Source organism: Dendrobates tinctorius, unplaced genomic scaffold (genome assembly GCF_039654945.1).
Source record: "Dendrobates tinctorius isolate UK_male_01 unplaced genomic scaffold, ASM3965494v1 ptg000322l, whole genome shotgun sequence".
Taxonomy (NCBI): Eukaryota; Metazoa; Chordata; class Amphibia; order Anura; family Dendrobatidae; genus Dendrobates; species Dendrobates tinctorius.
The window spans coordinates 3,787,002-3,805,043 of NW_027361989.1; the positions used below are offsets into that span (position 1 = coordinate 3,787,002).

Below are 18,042 nucleotides of genomic sequence, written 5' to 3' on the forward strand. Positions count from 1 at the left end.
TATTTGTTTTGTGTTTTGTTTTTGGTTTTCTCTATAATGGAATAGGTGTAAAACCGCTGCGGAATCCGCACAAAGAATTGACATGCTGTGGAAAATAAACCGCTGTGTTTCCGCGCTGAATTTTCAGCATCATGTGCACAGCGGTTTTTGTTGCTCACTATGGGCCTGATTCACCGTCTCTCCTGCCTTGATTGACATGGCTGACGTCTCCTGTGTCATCCACTGTCTGTCCAGCTCTCGCACCTGCACAGGAGGGAACAGGAGCTGCGCAGCGCAACAGACTGGATGACATAGGAGGCGTCAGCCACGTCAGTAAAGGCAGGAGGATGGCAATTGTGGGGTCAGAGGAGGTGCTAAGCAGGGACCATAGACACTCATCCGACTGGACGCTGCCGATTAGCTTACGAGAAGGAGAATGATTATTTTCTTAAGTTTGCAAGCGGCTGGAATCTTACAGGATGGCTTTTTAAATGTGGCTAAAAGATGGTGGCTACAGGTCTTACAGATTAACCCCTTCACCACCAAGGGTGGTTTGCACGTTCATGACTGGGCCAATTTTTACAATTCTGACCACTGTCCCTTTATGAGGTCATAACTCTGGAACGCTTCCATGGATCCCGGTGATTCTGACATTGTTTTCTCGTGACATATTGTACTTCATGTTAGTGGTAAAATTTCATTCAAATAACTTGCGTTTATTTGTGAGAAAAATGGAAATTTGGCAAAAATTTTGAAAACTTCGCAATTTTCCAACTTTGAGTTTTTATGCCCTTAAATCACAGAGATACGGCACACAAAAAACTTGATAACTAATATTTCCCACATGTTTACTTTACATCAGCACAATTTTGGAACCAAAATTTTTTTTTTGTTAGGAAGTTATAAGGGTTAAAAGTTGACCAGTGATTTCTCATTTTTACAACACCATTTTATTTTTAGGACCACATCACATTTGAAGCCACTTTGAGGGGTCTATATGATAGAAAATACCCAAAAGTGACACCATTCTAAAAACTGCACCCCTTAAGGTGCTCAAAACCACATTCAAGAAGTTTATTAACCCTTTAAGTGCGTCACAGGAATTTTTTTGAATATTTAAAAAAAAAACCCATCTAACTTTTTTTCACAAAAAAAAACTTCAGGTTCAATTTTTTTTATTTTACCAAGGGTAACAGGAGAAATTGGACTGTAAAAGTTATTGTGCAATTTGTCCTGAGTGCGCTGAAACCTTATATGTGGGGGGGAACGACTGTTTCGGCGCATGGCAGAGCTCAGAATGGAAGGAGTGCCGTTTGACTTTTTCAATGCAAAATTGGCTGGAATTCAGATCGGACGCCATGTCACGTTTGGAGAGTCCCTGATGTACCTAAACAGTGGAAACCTCCTACAAGTGACCCCATTTTGGAAACTAGACCCCCAAGGAACTTATCTTGATATGCGGTGAGAACTTTGAACCCACAAGGGCTTTACAGAAGTTTATAACGTACAGCGGTGCAATTAAAAAATCATATTTTTTCCACAAAAATGATCTTTTCACCCCAATTTTTATTTTCCCAAGGGTAACAGGACCCTAAAATTTATTGTGCAATTTGTCCTGAGTACGCTGATACCCCACATGTGGGGGTAAACCACTATTTGGGCGCATGGCAGAGCTCGGAAGGGAAGCAGCGCCATTTGACGTTTTTGGCTGGAATTGAGATCGGACATCATGTCGCGATTGGAAAACCCCTGATGTACCAAAACAGTGGAAACCCCCCACAAATGAAACCATTTTGGAAACTAGACCCCCTAAGGAACTTATCTAGATGTGTGGTGAGAACTTTGAACCCCCAAGGGCTTCACAGAAGTTTATAACATACAGCCGTACAATTAAAAAATCATATTTTTTCCACAAAAATGATCTTTTCACCCTCAATTCTTATTTTTCCAAGGGTAACAGGACCCTAAAAGTTATTGTGCAATTTGTCCTGAGTACGCTGATACCCCACATGTGGGGGTAAACCACTATTTGGGCGCATGGCCGAGCTCGGAAGGGAAGCAGCGCCATTTGACGTTTTTGGCTGGAATTGAGATCGGACACCATGTCGCGATTGGAAAGCCCCTGATGTACCTAAACAGTGGAAATCCCCCACAAATGACACCATTTTGGAAACTAGACCCCCTAAGGAACTTATCTAGATGTGTGGTGAGAACTTTGAACCCCCAAGGGCTTCACAGAAGTTTATAACATAAAGCCGTACAATTAAAAAATCATATTTTTTCCACAAAAATGATCTTTTCACCTTCAATTCTTATTTTTCCAAGGGTAACAGGACCCTAAAAGTTATTGTGCAATTTGTCCTGAGTACGCTGATACCCCACATGTGGGGGGAAACCACTATTTGGGCGCATGGCAGAGCTCGAAAGGGAAGCAGCGCCATTTGATGTTTTTGGCTGGAATTGAGATCGGACACCATGTCGCGATTGGAAAACCCCTGATGTACCTAAACAGTGGAAACCCCCCACAAATGACACCATTTTGTAAACTAGACCCCCCAAGGAACTTATCTAGATGTGTGGTGAGCACTTTGAACTCCCCAGTGCTTCACAGAAGTTTATAACGCCCGGGCGTGAAAATAAAAAATTCGTATTTTTTCCACAAACATGATCTTTTAGTCACCATTTTTTTATTTTCCCAACGGTACCAGGAGAAATTGGACCCCAAAAGTTGTTGTCCTATTTGTCCTGAGTATGCTGATACCCCATATGTGGGAGAAAACTACTGTATGGACACACGTCGGGGCTCGGAAGGGAAGTAGTGACGTTTTGGAATGCAGACTTTGATGGAATGGTCTGCGGGTGTCATGTTGCCTTTGGAGAGCCCCTAATGTACCTAAACAGTGGAAACCCCCCACAAATGACCCCATTTTGAAAACTAGACCCCCTAAGGAACTTATCTAGATGTGAGGTGAGCACTTTGAACCCCCAAAGGCTTCACAGAAGTTTATAATGCCAGGGCATGAAAATAAAAAAATCGTATTTTTTCCACAAACATGATCAATTAGTCCCCAATTTTTTTATTTTCCCAAGGGTAACAGGAGAAATTGAACCCCAAAAGATGTTGTCCAATTTGTCCTGAGTACGCTGACACCCCATATGTGGGAGAAAACTACTGTATGGACACACGTCGGGGCTCGGAAGGGAAGTAGTGACGTTTTGGAATGCAGACTTTGATGGAATGGTCTGCGGGTGTCATGTTGCCTTTGGAGAGCCCCTAATGTACCTAAACAGTGGAAACCCCCACAAATGACCCCATTTTGGAAACGAGACCCCCTAAGGAACTTATCTAGATGTGAGGTGAGCACTTTGAACCCCCAAAGGCTTCACAGAAGTTTATAATGCCCGGGCATGAAAATAAAAAAAATCGTATTTTTTCCACAAGCATGATCAATTAGTCCCCAATTTTTTTTATTTTCCCAAGGGTAACAGGAGAAATTGGACCCCAAAAGTTGTTGTCCAATTTGTCATGAGTACGCTGACACCCCATATGTGGGAGAAAACTACTGTATGGACACACGTCGGGGCTCGGAAGGGAAGCAGTGACATTTTGGAATGCAGACTTTGATGGAATGGTCTGCGGGTGTCATGTGCGTTTGGAGAGCCCCTGATGTACCTAAACTATTGAAACTCCCCACAAGTGTCCCCATTTTGGACACTAGGCCCCCCACGGAACTTATCTAGATGTGTGGTGAGCACTTTGAACCCCCAAGTGCTTCACAGAAGTTTATAACGCTCGGACGTGAAAATAAAAAAATCATTTTTTTCCACAAAAATGATATTTTTGCCCCCAATTTTTTATTTTCCTAAGGGTAACAGGAGAAATTGGACCCCAAAAATTGATTTGCAATTTGACCTGAGTAGGCTGATACATGTGGGGGTAAAACACTGGGCGCATGGCAGAGCTTGGAAGGGAAGGAGCACCATTTGACTTTTTTAACTCAGAATTGGCTGGAATTGAGATCAGACGCCATGTTGCATTTGGAGAGCCCCTGATGTGCCCAAACAGTGGAAACCCCCAATTATAACTCCAACCCTAACCCCAACACACCCCTAACCCTAATCTGAGCCCTAACCCTAGCACTAACCCTAGCCCTAACCCTAACGGGAAAATGGAAATAAATACATTTTTTAATTTTATTTTTCCCTAACTAAGGGGGTGATAACGGGGGGTTTGATTTACTATTTATGGCGGTTTTTATGTTTGGCAGCTGTCACACGCTAAAAGACGCTTTTTATTGTAAAAATAGTTTTTGCATCACCACATATTGAGAGCTATAATTTTTCCGTATTTTGACCCACCGAGTCATGTGAGGTCTTATTTTTTGCGGGACGAGTTGACGTTTTTATTGGTACCATTTTCAGGCACGTGACATTTTTTGATCACTTTTTATTCCGATTTTTGGGACGCAGAATGAACAAAAACCAGCGTTTCATGAATTTCTTTTGGGGGGGTGCGTTTACACCGTTCCGCGTGCGATAAAATTGATAAAGCGTTTTTATTCTTCGTGTCAGTACGGTTACAGCGATACCTTATTTAGGTCGTTTTTTTTATGTTTTGTTGGTTTTATGCAATGAAAACTATTTTATATAAAAAATAATTATTTTTGCATCGCTTTATTCTGCGAGCTATAACTTTTTTATTTTTTTGCTGATGATGCTGTTTGGCAGCTCGTTTTTTGCGGGACAAGATGTCGTTTTCAGCGGTACCATGGATATTTATATGCGTCTTTTTGATTGCGCGTTATTACACTTTTTGTTTGGCGGTATGATAACAAATCATTATTTTTTGCTTCGTTTTTTATTTTTATTTTTTAAGGGGTTCGCTAAAGGGGTTAACTAATGGGATAGTTTTATAGGGCGGGTCGTAACGGACGCGGCGATACCTAATATGTGTACTTTTATTTTTTTTTTTTTATTTCTAAAAAATGGATTTATTTGGGGGAATATTTTTTTTTTTTCTAATTTATTTGGCGATTTTTTTTAATTTATTTTAACATTTTTTTTTATTTTTTTTTTTACTTTATTAAATAGTCCCAGGTGGGACATCACTGTCCTGTGACAGATCGCTGATCTGTCACATCACAGATCACTGTGACAGATCAGCAATCTGTCACAGGCACTGCAGAAGGCTTCCTCATGCCTGCGCTTTGCAGGCACTGAGGAAGCCAGCTTCCTGCAGGCCCCCGAAGGCCCCCGTCGCCATCTTTGATTCGGGGGCCTGCAGGAAAGGAGCCCCCCGCAGCAGCGCTGCACATTGCGCTGCCGTGGGGGGCTCAGGGAAGCACGGAGGGAGCCCCCTCCCTGCCGATGCTTCCCTTTAACCCCCGGTACACCGTGATCATGTTTGATCGCGGTGTGCAAGGGGTTAACATGTTGGGGGCGGTCCGTGACCGCCCCTGACACATTGTGCCGGGTGTCAGCTGCGATAATCAGCTGACACCCGGCCGCGATCAGCGCCGCTCACCACGTGGGCGCCGCTGATCTCGGTAGACGTACTATCCCGTCCATGGGCATAGGGGCCCGGGTCCCATGGATGGGATAGTACGTCTCATGTCAGAAAGGGGTTAAAGTTCGGCTCACGATCGCCGAAATTGCAATATTCAACAATTTAATCATCGATTAAATCACCAAATATAGCCGAACATACCCAGCACAAAAGCCGGTGTTTCCCAACCTGTGTGACATTGTGGTAAACACGGACTAAAACTACATTATCCTATAACACAGCAAGTGAAGAGCTAAGCGGCCTATACACCAAGCACTTAACCGACCCAATTTAGAAAATAGGCATAAATGGATTAAAGCTAAAGCAGAATTTGACCTTTAGCTGGACAGACTAGAAAGAATAAGGGGGAACCAAAAAACATCTGAATTTTTTAGATACGGTAATAAGGCTGGTTCATTATTGGCTCGCTTGGCAAAAAGCCGAACACCTATGAGATTTATAGGTAGATTGAATGATCACAAAGGTTCACCACAAACAGACCCAAAAATCATAAATGACATCTGGCATAAATACTATAACACATTGTATGAACAAGAACCAGTAGATGGAGAAGAGGGGAAGACATTCCTAGATAGACTATCCCTCCCAACAGTCTCAGAAGGTGAGAAAGATTCAACTCTACAATAAGAAAGGAAGAGATAGTGGACACTATTAACTCCCTGAAAAATAGCGAGGCACCCGGACCAGATGGGCTGCCAGGGGAGTTCTGCAAAATATTAGTAGAAGAGGTTTCTTCTCCACTGGTGGCCGTTTTTATCAAATCCTAAAAGAAAAGGTATACCTGCCAACAGGAAATAGGGCCAATATTAAAGTACACTACCGTGTGACTATTCTAGCTGCAAATGTCTGGTTTGTAATGCAATATCTTCATAGGTGTAAGGAGGCCCATTTCCAACAACCATCGCTACAGTGTTCTTATGGTACTTTGATAACTGTGTAAGAAGCTAATGGATGGTTAGATTACCATTGTGCAAGTATGTTAGCACAGCTGAAAACAGTTTGGCTGATTAGAGAAGCTATAAATCTGACCTTCCTTTGAGCTAGTTGAGAATCTGGAGCATTATATTTGTTGGTTCCATTAAACTCTCAAAATGGCCAGAAAAAAGGACTTTCGTGTGAAACTTGACAGTCTATTCTTGTTCTTAGAAATGAATTATTTGTGAGACATTGCCAGAAAACTGAAGAATTCCTACCACGGTGTGTACTACTCCCTTCAGAGGAGACGACAAACAGGCTCTAACCAGAGTAGAAAGTGAAGTAGGAGGCCCCACTGCACAACTGAGTAACAAGTACATTAGAGTCTGTAGTTTGAGAAATCGACGCCTCACAGGTCCTCAACTGGCAGCTTCATTAAATACACACAAAACACCAGTATCAACACCTACAGTGAAGAGGCGACTCCGGGATGCTGGCCTACAGGGCAAAGTGGAAAAGAAAAAGCCATATCTGAGACTGGCTAATAAAAGGAAAAGATTAATATGGGCAAAAGAACACAGACATTGGACAGAGGAAGATTGGAAAAAAGTGTTAAGGACAGACGAATCCAAGTTTGAGGTGTTTGGATCACACAGAAGAACATTTGTGAGACGCAGATTAACTGAAAAGATGATGAAAGAGTGCCTGACGCCATCTGTCAAGCATGGTGGAGGTAACGTGATGGTCAGGGGTTGCTTTGGTGATGGTAAAGTGTGAGATTTGTACAAGGTAAAAGGGATTTTGAATAAGGAAGGCTATCACTCCATTTTGCAACGCCATGCCATACTGTTATGGATGAGTCACCGAAGGAGGAAAAAACAAAAATAATAGCTAAGTCCAGAAAACCAGAGAAGTTGGAAGCTATCGGATTGCAGACCCCCTGAACCTATCCACAACAACTAGCAGTAGCCGTGGGGGGTTCCTACGGTGCCCTAGACCCCTCGATCACAGCCAGAGAACTAAATTAGCCTAAAGACAGAAAGGGGAAATCTAAACTGCCCCAGAGCAGCCCCCAAAGCAATAGGCAGCCCCCAACATATAATGACTGTGAAGCAAGATGAAAAACACTAACACAGATAGAAAGATAGGCTGAGCAAATGATGGGGCCCAAGCTAACTAAATAAGACAGGACAGAAAAGCTGCTGTCTGCAATCCGCAAAAACCCTATCCAAAAATGTACCAACAGACTGATAGGAGAAACAGGCCCTGAAGTCGCTAGGCTTCAAAAAGACTATATCAGCACTCAGGTAAATTCTTAAGACAGAGCCAAAGATCAACAGATCAGAGACAAAAATGGAATTCAGCTCACCCCTGGCCGGGGATGGCAGAACTCCCAAAAAACAAGGCAAACAAAACCAGAACTAAAGTGTACAAAAAGCAGAGCAAAACTTAGCTTTGAGAAGCAGAAATCAGACTGGTCTCCAAGAATGCAGCAGGAAGATCACCAGCAAGGCAGCAGGGCGTCGGCTGCCTTATATCCAGTCATCAGTTCCTGTGACCCAGTCATCATCTACCTGCTCAGCTGTTTGGTAATCAGCCTCACTACCTTCCTTCGCCAGAAGAGGGAGTTCATCAGACATCACTGGTGAAGGGAAAAATGAACTCACAACACCATACCCTGTGGACAGCGCTTGAATGGAGCCAATTTCATCCTACAACAGGACAATGACCCAAATTATGAAAGAACTATTTAGGGAAGAAGCTGGCAGCTGGTATTCTATCTGTAATGGAATGGCCAGGGCAGTCACCAGATCTCAACACCATTGAGCTGTTGTGGGAGCAGCTTGACCGTATGGCACGCAAAAAGTGCCCATCAAGACAAACCAACTTGTGGGAGAGGCTTCTGGAAGCATGGGGTGAAATTTCTCCAGATTACCTCAGCAAATTAACTGCTAGAATGCCAAAGGTTTGCAATGCTGGAATTGCAGCAAAGGGAGCATTCTCTGACAAAAGCAAAATTTGAAGGAGAAAATTATTATTTCAAATAAAAATCTTTTTTTCGAACCTTGTCAATGTCTGGACGAGATTTTAACCCCTTACAGACCGCTGACGGGATAGTACATCAGCGGTCAGTATCCTCTGCTTTGATGTGGGCTCCGGCGGTGAGCCCACTTCAAAACCTCGACATGTCAGCTGTTATAAACAGGTGACATGTGCCGGCAATAGGCGCGGGCGGAATCAAGATCTGCCCGCGCCTATTAACTAGTTAAATCCCACTGTCAAACACTGACAGCGGGCATTAAACTAGTATTTCCGGCGTCCAACCGGAAATGAGCGTATCACCAACCCCCGTCACGTGATCGGGGGGTCAGCGACGCGTTGCCATGACAATCAGAGGTCTCATAGAGACCTCTATGGTTGTTGCCGTCAGATTGCTATGAGTGCCACTCTGTTGTTGGCGCTCATAGCAATGCTGTATTACTGCTACATATGAGCGATCTGCTCATCTCCCATATGTAGCAGAGCCGATCAAGTATGGCATGCTTCTACTCTCCCGTGGAGACTATTGAAGCGTGCCAAAAATAAAAAAAAAGTGTTTAAAAATTAAAGAAAATAAAAATCATAAAAATTCAAATCACCCCCCTTTCGCCCCAATCAAAATAAACAATAAAAAAAAATCAAACCTACAGATATTTGGTATCGCCGCATTCAGAATCGCCCGATCTATCAATAAAAAAAGGATTAACCCGACTGCTAAATGGCGTAGCGAGAAAAAAAATCAAAACGCCAGAATTACGGTTTTTTGGTCGCCGTGACATTGCATTAAAATGCAATAACGGGTGATCAAAAGAATGTATCTGCACAAATATGGTATCATTAAAAACATCAGCTCGGCACGCAAAAAATAAGCCCTCACCAAGCACAAGATCACGAAAAATGGAGACGCTACGGGGCTCGAAAAATTGTGCTTATTTTTTAGCAAATTTTGGAATTTTTTTCCACCACTTGGATAAAAGAGAACCTAGACATGTTTGGAGTCTATGAACTCGTAATGAGCTGGAGAATCATGATGGCAGGGCAGTTTTAGCATTTAGTGAACTTAGCAAAAAAGCCAAACAAAAAAGTGAGGGTTTGCACTTTTTTTGCAATTTTACCGCATTTAGAATTTTTTTCCCGGTTTTGAGTACAAGACATGATAAAACGAATGGTGTCGTTCAAAAGCACAACTCATCCTGCATACAGCCATACTGACGGAGAAATAAAAAAGTTATGGCTCTGGAAATAAGGGGAGCGAAAAATGAAAAAAGCTCCGTTCATTAAAGGGAGTCTGTCACCCCATTTTAGCCCTATCAGCTGCGGCCACCGCCATCAGGGGCTTATCTACAGCATTCTGTAATGCATTCTGTAATGCTGCAGATAAGCCCCTGATGTAACCTGAAAGATAAGAAAAACACGTGAGATTATACTCACCAGGGGGCGTTGCAGTCTGGTCCAGGGCCTCCCATCTTCATACGATGACGTCCTCCTCCTAACTTCTCCCTCGGCTCCCGCGCAGGCGTGCTTTATCGGTCCTGTAGAAGGCAGAGCAGAGTACTGCAGTGCGCAGGACCTCTGTGCCCTTCCCGGCCCCTCGCACTGCAGTACTTTACTCTGCCCTCTACAGGTCAGATCAGTACGCCTGCACAGGAGCCGAGGGAGAAGTTAGGAGGAGGACGTCATCGTATGAAGATGGGAGGCACCGTACGCCGGGGTGAGTATAATCTAACGTGTTTTCCTTATCTTTCGGGTTACATCGGGGCTTATCTACAGCATTACAGAATGCATTACAGAATGCTGCAGATAAGCCCCTGATGGCGGCGGCCCCAGCTTATAGTGCTAAAATGGGGTGACAGACTCCCTTTAAGTGGTTAAATTAATTTGGCAACTCAATAGATGAATAAAAGTCGGAGTTTTCATGGAAAACACAAAATTGTCTGGGTGACCCCAAACTTTGGAGCGGTCGTGTGTTACACAAGCGATTCCCCTGAGGGTTAATAATCCTCCCTGTCCCCTAGAGGTGAAGGGGGTAACATGGGGCCACTTGTGGGGTCTCTGCTGTTCTGGTGTCAGCGCTCTTCACACGTTACACGGCGTCTGCCGTCTATCCCAGTCACAATGGCGCCCCTTCCCTCCTGAGCCTGTGGGGTATCGGCACTCAGGAGACACGGCGCACTGTGCGGCCTCAGCGCTCCTGTCACCTTTGGGACAATGATACATTGGGGGGAAAGTCACATTTCTGTGAGGAAAACAGGAAAATTGTCATTTTTTCCTTCCACATTGCTGAAATTCCCGTCACACTGTCCGAATTCAGAGATTGTCCTGTCAGAAAGGAGAAGACAGGGAGCGAAAGGGTTAATAGGACTCACAGGAGGAACCGGCCCAGAAAGCAGAAGGTCCAGGAGTGTCCACCACATATATGGCTGCTCTGTGCACACAGGACCTGTAGTGACGTCATGCCCATGTGACCAGAAGGGGCGGTGCCTCCTCCTCCATAGAGCAGACGGGAGGAAGCTGTGGCCCCGCCCACACTGTCCAGCATTCACCATAGGAGAGCAGTGTGGAGAGCGCGCAGCAGAGGAGCGGAACTTTCAGCGGGGAAGAGCGCGGAGGAGGGAGCAGCCGACACCCCGCAGAGGACAGAAAGAAGACGGTCTGTGGAGAGAGAGTGTGGGGGGGCAGAGGCTGGGCATGGGGTAACAGGCAGAGGCTGCCAATGTGGGGTGGGGAGAGGCGGAGCTGGCGCGTGGTGGACGGGAGCGGAGCCGGAGCTGGCACGTGGTGGACGGGAGCGGAGCCGGAGCTGGCGTGTGGTGGACGGGAGCAGAGCTGGCGCGTGGTGGACGGGAGCAGAGCCGGAGCTGGAGTGTGGTGGACGGGGCGGAGCTGGCGCATGGTGGACGGGGGCGGAGCTGGCGCGTGGTGGACGGGGCGGAGCCGGAGCTGGCGCGTGGTGGACGGGAGCAGAGCCGGAGCTGGAGTGTGGTGGACGGGGGCGGAGCTGGCGCGTGGTGGACGGGAGCAGAGCCGGAGCTGGCGCGTGGTGGACGGGAGCAGAGCCGGAGCTGGCGCGTGGTGGACGGGAGCAGAGCCGGAGCCGGCGTGTGGTGGACGGGAGCAGAGCCGGAGCTGGCGTGTGGTGGACGGAAGCGGAGGCGGAGCTGGCGCGTGGTGGACGGAAGCAGAGCCGGAGCTGGCGTGTGGTGGACGGGAGCAGAGCCGGAGCTGGCGCGTGGTGGACGGGGGCAGAGCTGGCGTGTGGTGGACGGGAGCAGAGCCGGAGCTGGCGCGTGGTGGACGGGGGCGGAGCTGGTGCGTGGTGGACGGGGGCGGAGCTGGCGCGTGGTGGACGGGAGCAGAGCCGGAGCAGGCGCGTGGTGGATGGGAGCAGAGCCGGAGCTGGTGCGTGGTGGACGGGAGCAGAGCCGGAGCTGGCGGAGCTGGCGTGTGGTGGACTGGAGCGGAGCCGGAGCTGGCACGTGGTGGACGGGAGCGGAGCCGGAGCTGGCGTGTGGTGGACGGGAGCAGAGCTGGCGCGTGGTGGACGGGAGCAGAGCCGGAGCTGGAGTGTGGTGGACGGGGCGGAGCTGGCGCATGGTGGACGGGGCGGAGCTGGCGCGTGGTGGATGGGAGCAGAGCCGGAGCTGGCGCGTGGTGGACGGGAGCAGAGTCGGAGCTGGCGCGTGGTGGACGGGAGCAGAGCCGGAGCTGGCGCGTGGTGGATGGGAGCAGAGCCGGAGCCGGCGTGTGGTGGACGGGAGCGGAGCCGGAGCTGGCGTGTGGTGGATTGAAGCGGAGGCGGAGCTGGCGCGTGGTGGACGGGAGCGGAGGCGGAGCTGGTGTGTGGTGGACGGGAGCAGAGCCGGAGCTGGAGTGTGGTGGACGGGGCGGAGCTGGCGCATGGTGGACGGGGGCGGAGCTGGCGCGTGGTGGACGGGGCGGAGCCGGAGCTGTCGCGTGGTGGATGGGAGCAGAGCCGGAGCTGGAGTGTGATGGACGGGGCGGAGCTGGCGCGTGGTGGACGGGAGCAGAGCCGGAGCTGGCGCGTGGTGGACGGGAGCAGAGTCGGAGCTGGCGCGTGGTGGACGGGAGCAGAGCCGGAGCTGGCGCGTGGTGGACGGGAGCAGAGCCGGAGCTGGCGCGTGGTGGACGGGAGCAGAGCCGGAGCCGGCGCGTGGTGGACGGGAGCAGAGCCGGAGCTGGCGTGTGGTGGATGGAAGCGGAGGCGGAGCTGGCGCGTGGTGGACGGGAGCGGAGGCGGAGCTGGCGCGTGGTGGACGGGAGCGGAGCCGGAGCTGGTGCGTGGTGGACGGGAGCAGAGCTGGCGCGTGGTGGACGGGAGCAGAGCTGGAGTGTGGTGGACGGGGCGGAGCTGGCGCGTGGTGGACGGGGGCGGAGCTGGCGTGTGGTGGACGGGGCGGAGCCAAAGCTGGCGCGTGGTGGACGGGAGCAGAGCCGGAGCTGGAGTGTGGTGGACGGGGGCGGAGCTGGCGCGTGGTGGACGGGAGCAGAGCCGGAGCTGGCGTGTGGTGGATGGAAGCGGAGGCGGAGCTGGCGCGTGGTGGACGGGAGCGGAGGCGGAGCTGGCGTGTGGTGGACGGGAGCAGAGCCGGAGCTGGCGTGTGGTGGACGGGAGCAGAGCCGGAGCTGGCGCGTGGTGGACGGGAGCGGAGCTGGCGCGTGGTGGACGGGAGCGGAGCCGGAGCTGGCGCGTGGTGGATGGGAGCAGAGCTGGCGCGTGGTGGACGGGATCAGAGCTGGAGTGTGGTGGACGGGGCGGAGCTGGCGCGTGGTGGACGGGGGCGGAGCTGGCGTGTGGTGGACGGGGGCGGAGCCAAAGCTGGCGCGTGGTGGACGGGAGCAGAGCCGGAGCTGGAGTGTGGTGGACGGGGGCGGAGCTGGCGCGTGGTGGACGGGAGCAGAGCCGGAGCTGGAGTGTGGTGGACGGGGGCGGAGCTGGCACGTGGTGGACGGGAGCAGAGCCGGAGCTGGCGCGTGGTGGACGGGAGCAGAGCCGGAGCTGGCGCGTGGTGGACGGGAGCAGAGCCGGAGCTGGCGCGTGGTGGACGGGGACAGAGCTGGCGCGTGGTGGACCGGAGCAGAGCCGGAGCCGGCGCGTGGTGGACGGGAGCGGAGCCGGAGCGTGGTGGACGGGAGCGGAGCCGGAGCGTGGTGGACGGGAGCGGAGGCAGAGCCGGCGTGTGGTGGACGGGAGCGGAGGCGGAGCTGGCGTGTGGTGGACGGGAGCGGAGGCGGAGCTGGCGTGTGGTGGACGGGAGCGGAGGCGGAGCTGGCGCGTGGTGGACGGGAGCAGAGCTGGAGCGTGGTGGACGGGAGCAGAGCCGGAGCTGGCGTGTGGTGTACGGGGGCGGAGCTGGCGCGTGGTGGACGGGAGCAGAGCTGGCGCGTGGTGGACGGGAGCAGAGCCGGAGCTGGCGCGTGGTGTACGGGGGCGGAGCTGGCGCATGGTGGACGGGAGCGGAGGCGGAGCTGGCGTGTGGTGGACGGGAGCAGAGCCGGAGCTGGCGCGTGGTGGACGGGGGTGGAGCTGGCGCATGGTGGACGGGAGCAGAGCCGGAGCCGGCGCATGGTGGACGGGAGCAGAGCCGGAGCGTGGTGGACGGGAGCATAGCTGTAGCCGGCGCGTGGTGGACGGGAGCAGAGCCGGCGCGTGGTGGATGGGAGCGGAGCTGGAGCCGGCGTGTGGTGGACGGGAGCGGAGGCGGAGCTGGCGTGTGGTGGACGGGAGCGGAGATGGCGCGTGGTAGGCGGAGCTGGCGCGTGGTGGACGGGGGTGGAGCTGGCGCATGGTGGACGGGAGCAGAGCCGGAGCCGGCGCGTGGTGGACGGGAGCATAGCTGGAGCCGGCGCGTGGTGGACGGGAGCAGAGCCGGAGCCGGCGCGTGGTGGATGGGAGCAGAGCCGGAGCCGGCGTGTGGTGGATGGGAGCGGAGGCGGAGCTGGCGTGTGGTGGACGGGAGCGGAGCTGGCGCGTGGTAGGCGGAGCTGGCGCATGGTGGCCGGGAGCGGAGGCGGAGCTGGTGCGTGGTGGACGGGAGCGGAGGCGGAGCTGGCGCGTGGTGGACGGAAGCGGAGGCGGAGCTGGCGCGTGGTGGATTGGAGCAGAGCTGGCGCGTGGTGGACGGGGGCGGAGCTGGCGTGTGGTGGACGGGAGCAGAGCCGGAGCTGGCGCGTGGTGGACGGGAGCAGAGCCGGAGCTGGCGCGTGGTGGACGGGAGCAGAGCCGGAGCTGGCGCGTGGTGGACGGGAGCGGAGGCGGAGCCGGCGTGTGGTGGACGGGAGCGGAGGCGGAGCCGGCGTGTGGTGGACGGGAGCGGAGGCGGAGCCGGCGTGTGGTGGACGGGAACGGAGGCGGAGCTGGCGTGTGGTGGACGGGAGCGGAGGCGGAGCTGGCATGTGGTGGACGGGAGCGGAGGCGGAGCCGGCGTGTGGTGGACGGGGGCGGAGCTGGAGCTGGCGTGTGGTGGATGGGAGCGGAGGCGGAGTCGGCGTGTGGTGGACGGGGGCGGAGCTGGAGCTGGCGTGTGGTGGACGGGAGATAAAACATAACCTTTAGTTAGATAGTAGAATAAATACAATTTTGTGTCCCCCAGAGTGAATGAATATAAATGTTTGGGTGAAGTCACAAATAAAGGGGCGTGAGGAGCACAGCCCGATCAGGAGGAATGATTCCCACTTGAAATGGCTGAACTGCAATCAGCAAGTCCCAGAATCTCACCTTGTGGATCTGGGAGAATCCCACAGAACCCCGCAAATAACGACTGACAGATTCTGGCTGCATATAACAGGAATGACTGGAATCTGGATGACAGTTATAGAGTTACCACCCGAAATATGCCAGAGCAATAAGGAAGGAAAGGCACAAAGCTCAGCAATTCATGAAGCCGGTGCGGGAGGAAAAGGAGATCCTGGGTCCAGGATGATCCATACAGGAAAAGGGGAAGAAAATGCCCTACAAGACCCCAAAGGGCTAACAGTAGTCTATCCCCAAGACTCGCCCCCCCCCCCGACCGTCCACAGCTCCCCCTGTGCTAAACAAGCCCTGCATTCCCCCATGGAAGGGCCCAACGCGTTTCTTCCAAGCTGAGTCATCAGGGGACTTCTGCTTGTGATAGGAGGTGAGGTGCCATAGTGCTGAGCTAGAGAGGAATGGATCCCTCCACTCCTTGTCTGAAGCTGTGAGGAACGGCAGGACAAAAAGGGTTAACTTTACATAGATGAGGAGAAATTAATTACCACTTCCCATTAGGAATTCCCACAGGTGTTAACACTGAACATATGGTGTGCATGCCATTATGTCTCCAATCACTAGGACGTCTTACAGACGCGTGTTACCCCAGAGAAAGGCAGGGGGAGAACATACCATGGTACTTCTGGTGGTTGAAACGCACGCCAGTGTGCTATAAAGGCGCGTGAGCCGCAAGGAAAAAATCCACCACACTCAAATGAAGGCGGGCTACTAATTGTGTCCAATGAGGTAGAGGCGTGCGCTCCACAACCTAGTGTTTCCGGTACGTGGAACACACGCCAAAATAACTTCCGGTTTCTTGAACCGCATAGAAGTAGAATATGAAACCAAGTTGGCTTGATGGCGCACGGTCCACAGCCTTGTATCTCCGGCAAGTGGAACGCACGCCAATGCCACATCCGGCAAGTGGAACGCGCGCCAATGCCACATCCGGCAAGTGGAACGCACGCCAACGCCACATCCGGCAAGTGGAACGCGCGCCAACGCCACATCCGGCTTTGATGGCACCTTCCCTTTAAACTGCCAGGGTTTTGTTGCAGACGCTCCTGTGCCGTTCCTGCGGTGTACATCTATGTTATGGGGCCCAAAAAGTTTCACTTGTTAAAATATAATGTGTCTTCTGCTTTTTTTATGTTTTTATTTTTACAAGAATTGTTGGAGCCAATTTTCTGTAGAAACATTTTAATATCGGCTTTTTCTGGAGTTTTTCTTGTAATATAGGAAAGCCTAAGGCCAGAAATAAACCCCATAAATCACTGTACATGGAGACTTTGGGATCAGATCATTTCTGTCCGTTGTGATTGTGGAACCTAAAAATCTTTTCTAAAAGCCTCAAACTTCTGTGTGTGACTCAGAGCTGAGATCTAACGTGAGAGAAGATTCCAGTATGGGGAAGACGGGAAACCTTCATATAGACGGCCGGTGGGGATGGAGTCAGTGACCGACTCTGGCCAAATCTGTTTCTAGAGCCGCAGTAGAAGATGAAGATGTTGTCCTCATCATGAAGGAGTTATTTCTCATGTCGCGTGTAATGAATATCTCCTGCAGTATTGCTAATGCCGATTCCAGTGTCGGTAATGAGACGAGAATTAGCGTTATGGAAGATGAGTCTATGAGGAACGTGTTCAACTGCCGACTCCGAGGAGGAAACTGCTTGTTGTCTGTGGCCTAAATATATAGGTTTTATTAGTAGATGTCAGGGAAGAAAACTAAACCCTGTAAGATAATAAATCTCCTCATATGTTTCCCTTATTATCTCCAGTAATTGTATTATTACACAGGATTCTTATGGTGTTACATCGGATCATCTTCTTCTCATTCAGGTCTCTACAATATCGGATCCTCTCAGTGAAGATCTTCTACAAAAGAGAATTTTCCTGATTTACCCACCAAGGATGGATATGGACAGAGACAAGATGGCGGAGAGGATACTACACCTCACCCTAGAGATCCTCTTCCGTCTCACTGGAGAGGTGAGAGATTCTGATGACGTCACATTACATCATTCTTATCTATGGGAATAACAGATGGACAGAACTGGAGAGGTGAGGACTCTGGAAATGTCTGGAGTGAGATTTATTAATGTGTCTCTCCATAACCAGGATTACACAGTGGTGAAGAAGACCTCTAGTGATCGCTGTCAGGACCCTGTGTCTGAGGGATGTGAAAGACCCCTGAGCCCAATCACGGGGCCTCCACCTCTCCCCCTGATCCATGTGGACATCAATGACCAGAAGATCCTAGAACTCACCTACAAGATGATGGAGCTGCTGACTGGAGAGGTGACACTGCTGGGAATGCAGGGACATTATACAGTAACACGATGAAGGGATCGGGGGATGACGGTATCATTGTATGTGTCAGGTTCCTATAAGGTGTCAGGATGTCGCTGTCTATTTCTCCATGGAGGAGTGGGAGTATTTAGCAGGACACAGAGATCTGTACAAGGACGTCATAATGGAGGTTCCCCAGCCCCTCACATCTCCAGGTAATAGACAGGACTAAATACACACGGCCTATAATTATCTGTATGTAGAGAATGAATTCAGTCCCTGTATGTGCTTCCTCCAGATCTATCTAGTAAGAGGACAACACCAGAGAGATGTCCCCATCCTCTTCTTCCACAGGACTGTAACCAAGAAGATCCCAGTGCTCCTCAGGATCATCAGGTAGATGGAGAGAAGGTGTCAGGAGATCTCCCCTATGATGTGTAGACGGCTGTGAAGGTCTTATGCTCAGTCTTGTTTTATCCACCAGTATTATATGTTTTATACTT

At 51.0% G+C, this 18,042-nt stretch overlaps 1 protein-coding gene and 1 long non-coding RNA gene across 2 annotated transcripts; both read left to right on the forward strand.

The window, feature by feature from the left end:
• Positions 1-11,042: 11,042 nt before the first annotated feature.
• On the forward strand, positions 11,043-15,528 carry LOC141074037 (uncharacterized). The gene is made up of 2 exons (XM_073561552.1): positions 11,043-14,261; positions 15,112-15,528. Exon 1 carries the CDS (start codon positions 11,214-11,216, stop codon positions 14,127-14,129), a length of 2,916 nt encoding a protein of 971 aa, XP_073417653.1. The 5' UTR covers positions 11,043-11,213; the 3' UTR covers positions 14,130-14,261; positions 15,112-15,528.
• A 1,844-nt stretch (positions 15,529-17,372) lies between these two features.
• LOC141073999 (uncharacterized) lies at positions 17,373-17,907 on the forward strand. Its single transcript, XR_012227112.1, has 3 exons — positions 17,373-17,548; positions 17,631-17,754; positions 17,838-17,907. It is a non-coding gene; the product is annotated as an uncharacterized lncRNA (long non-coding RNA).
• Positions 17,908-18,042: the final 135 nt, after the last annotated feature.